This window comes from Myotis lucifugus, unplaced genomic scaffold, assembly GCF_000147115.1.
Source record: "Myotis lucifugus unplaced genomic scaffold, Myoluc2.0 scaffold_10740, whole genome shotgun sequence".
Taxonomy (NCBI): Eukaryota; Metazoa; Chordata; class Mammalia; order Chiroptera; family Vespertilionidae; genus Myotis; species Myotis lucifugus.
The window spans coordinates 1,010-4,936 of record NW_005881788.1 but is presented as its reverse complement, the minus strand read 5'-3'; the positions used below and the strand labels follow the sequence as shown (position 1 = coordinate 4,936).

Here is a 3,927-nt window from a genome sequence, read left to right as displayed (position 1 = left end):
TGCAGACATGTGTGATTGTCACCACGTGGACTCCGGGCACGCAGCGGGTAGAGCGAGGGATGCCGCTGAACACCCTGCAATGCACCGGACAGGCCCCATCGACAGAGCATTCTCCGCAACGGGTCATAGTGCGGAGGGGAGAAACGCTGGTTAAACTGATCGCTCCGCCCCCCCCCCTCCCGTCTCTGTTCCTCCCCGGCCTCCAGCTGGGCCCTTCCTGCACCTCCTCTTCCAGCCCGGCCAGGGCAGCTCGGGCCCTCTGTCAAGTCTGCCCATGCAGCCGGCTCCCGGGCTGCGGACGACGCTTGCCCGGCCCAGCCCTAGACTTCCAGCTCTTGTGTCTGCACCCCACCTCCTTCTCCTCCTTCCTTTCCTCTCTAAAGTCACTGCCCTCCAGCCCCTGTGCCCCTGTGCCCATCACCCCCTGGCCTGTTACCTTCCCAGTAATCTCTCTCTCTCTCTCTCTCTCTCTCTCTCTCTCTCTCTCTCATCTATCTCTCAATGATAATTCTTCAGGTCCTCTCCTTCTAAATGTCATGGAACAAGGCAGACTTGGGGAGCTAGCCAAGATCACGCTCAAAGCTATTTATACTCTTTCTCCCCTTACTTCCTGAACCGGGAATGTCCTCTTTATTTATAAAGCACAAACCCTGCTCTCCCTGAGGCTGCGGCTCCTGGGAGCTGCTGAGCCAGTGTCTTGCACGGGCTCCTCTGGCCCGGAAGCTGGGAAGGTCCTGCCAAAGTCACCGCCCGTGGTCCCTGCGAGAGGGCTCCTTAGAGGCCCGAGGCTCCCGGGGCCCAGGAAGAAGCGGTGGCCAGCTGCGTATACGACTCTCCCAGTGCCAGGGAGACCCTAGCTGAGGGCTGACCTGCTCTCTCGACGCCCCCTCCTCGCCTGCCCCCTGCACAGGCCCCTCCTCACCCGGTCACCCTCCCTTAGCCCTACCAAGGCTCAGGCCAAGCCGGGGAGGAGCCCAGCTGTGTAGTCCTGAGATGAGGTTGCCCAGAATCCCCAGAATGCCCAGCCACCTTTAGTCCTCTCCTCCATACACCCCTCTCCTCCACACACCCCTCTCCTCCATACACCCCTCAAAGCCCAGAGAAACACCAGCTCCCTGGCTCTCTGCCCGCCCAGTGCCTGGGCGCTCCAGGTCGGCCACCAGCAGCCCAGCCACACCCACTGGGGAGTGACAAGCAGGTCCGGGATTGGGCCCGGGCAGGGGAGCAGGGGGACGGCGCCAGCGCCCTCACTGCAGCCCTGCCAGCTCAGTGATGGGAGGAGCGTGCACCAGGAGCTCCTCGTAGCGACTGAGAAACAGCCGGAAGCGAGCGAGGTAGGTGTCTTCGTTGTAAGGCAGCTGCTTCTCCCGGAGGAACTGGGACACCACCGGCTTCACCTGCCAGAAGGTGGGCGGTTGGAGGCGCGATGAGCCGGGCTGCGGGCTGCGGGCAGGCCCTTCCCGGGGCCCTCCTTCCTCCCAGCTCCAGCGCCTGTCTGCCTAGCTCCACAGGCTCAGGAGGAGCTGGGGGCTTCCAGAGTTCCTGCCTCTCCCCTCCCAGCAGGCAAGGGAAAGGGGGGTGGACTTCCCCGCAGCATCCCCCAGGGCTCCCCACTACATGACAGTCCTCCTTGCACAGAGGGTACAAACCAGGGCTCCTTTTAGCAGCACCTACTGCGTGCCCAGCATTTCAGATCCGTTTCTCCACTTCATGCTCAAGGCCTGTGCATGTAAGCACTGCGTGCTCCTCATCTGCCCAGGTCAGATGAGGAAGCTGAGGCTCAGAGATGCCCATGAACTTGTTGAGCCGCACTGCTAATAAGAAACCCACGTGTCTCCGACCGGAAACCCCCACTGGGGACCTCTGACCAGGCCGGTTGGGGGACGCGGGGTTCAGGCGAATGCTGCGGGTTACCAGCCCTCCAGCTCCACCCCCACTACCTTTAGGCACATGTTGTCGGAGAGCTTGGGGAACAGGTGGTGCTCCACATGGCAGCTGATGATGGAGTGGCCGAACGCCCAGTCCAGCACGGGCAGCCGGGGCAGGTTAAGCACCCCCAGGCTCATCATGTGAATCCGGCGGGGCTTCTTGTCCCGCGAGAACATGGGCAGCCCGATGTGCTGTGACAGACACGCGGGTCACGGCCTGAGCCGTTCCTGCACCTCCCCACCCCGCCGCGGTGTCCTCGCCTGGCACTCAGGGATCAGTGGGCCCTTCTGCCCCCCCCCCACTCCCACTCGGGCAGGACCTGGTAGAGGCTGAACCCTGAGCTCAGTCTCGTCCATCTCTGGGCCTCTCTCCCCATCTGTCCAGTGAGGGGCGTGGTCTGGGTACCGCGTGGTCCCCAGCGCCCAGGGCCAGGGGGGAGGCCTCACCTGGAAGACGTTAACGTGGAGGTAGGGGTGGGCCAGCAGGGATCTGGTGCAGAGCATGCAGGCCAGGGCCGAGGCGGGGCTCCGGAAGCCAGACACGTGCCGGAGCAGCCAGTAGTGAGAATAAAGGCCCAGGGAGATCAGGGCCAGCGCCCGCAGAGCTGCCCCGAGCCTCACCTTCCTCAGCCGCTCTGCAGGGGGCAAGAAACACAGTGACGGGTGGGCAAGGCTCCCCATCCCAGCTGGCTCCCTGCCGGCCCAGGGGTGCTAACTAGGCGACCTGGGTCATCCGCACTCGGCCCCGAAAGTGGACTCACCCACCTTACGGATGAGGAGATGGAGCATTAGGCAGCTTGGCCAGGGTCACTCTGACAGTGACTGGTGGCCTGGGGTTGAACCCAGGTCTGCCGCCCCCCAGCCCCTGTCCTTCCACCAGAGGATTTGCTCCCATGGTATTAAAAAGTCTAACATGGGCCTGGCCGGCGTGGCTCAGTGATTGAGCATTGACCTATGAACCAGGAGGTCACGGTTCGATTCCCGGTCAGGGCACGTGTCCGGGTTGCGGGCTCACTGGGCCCGTGTGGAAGGCAACTGATCAATGATTCTCTCTCATCATTGATGTTTCTATCTCCTTCCTTCTTCTCTGAAATCAATGAAAAAATTTTTTAAAAAGTTTCTTTTAAAAATATAAAAATAAAAAATTCTAACATGCAATACAGTGCGAGGCATTTTCAACGCGTTTTTACATCTATGGTCTCATTAGGTAATAATGAACATGGAAGAACCCGAGGCTCAGAGAGGTGAAGTTACCTGCCTGAGGTCACCAGCCCGCACGCGGCTAAGCCAGACTCTTTCCACCCGGCCTGGCTGCCTCAGAAAGTTCCTGTCCAGTCTTCACTCAGGGCTCCTCCCCTCCTCCATGAGCAGCCTCCACGAGCGAGGAGGGGAGGAAGCAAAGGGAAGACCAGGCCTCTGCCGGCCACTCGGGACCCAGGCCCGGCACACTCACCGACCGCCACCAGGGGCGTGATGACGGGGATCAGGAGAGGAGCGAGGAACATGTAGACGTAGCGGTTGAGGCAAGGCAGCCTCCAGGTGCTCGAGTCCCCGAGGCCCAGCACGTTGGTGTAGCCGTGGTGCATTTTGACGTGCCCGTACCGGGCGTCCTCGGCGGGGAAGGCCGTGCACACCTGGAGGAGGGAGCCAGAAAGGGCCCCGGGGTCCAGGTCAGCACAGCCCAGCAAAGCAGGGCCTTTGGGAGCCTCGAGAACACCACCCCCCTCCCAGGGCCTTCTTGCCTCGCTCACAGCCTCAGCTAATCAGCCTTGACCATCAACTCTCAGGTGTCTGTGACCACAGAGTGGCAGCAGTCAGAGTAACTGTGTCCACCTGGTGTTAGGGGCACGAGGCTGGCCCCCGATTGCCACGCTGCCCCTGACCATCCAGACAACCTGCCAGCCTGAGAGGACTGGACAAGGCCCGCTCCCGGCATCAGACGGCCATCATGTGGTGCGTGTTTATCTTGGAAACATCTGTACCTTCGGAGCTCTCCTCT

At 61.7% G+C, this 3,927-nt stretch overlaps 1 protein-coding gene across 1 annotated transcript; it reads right to left on the bottom strand.

The window, feature by feature from the left end:
• Window positions 1-1,247: 1,247 nt before the first annotated feature.
• FADS6 (fatty acid desaturase 6) lies at window positions 1,248-3,562 on the bottom strand (the record flags this gene model as incomplete). Its single annotated transcript, XM_023749480.1, has 4 exons — window positions 1,248-1,397; window positions 1,941-2,120; window positions 2,376-2,563; window positions 3,382-3,562. Coding segments are annotated over 4 exons (699 nt in total), but the record flags the coding sequence as incomplete, so codon positions are not given.
• Window positions 3,563-3,927: the final 365 nt, after the last annotated feature.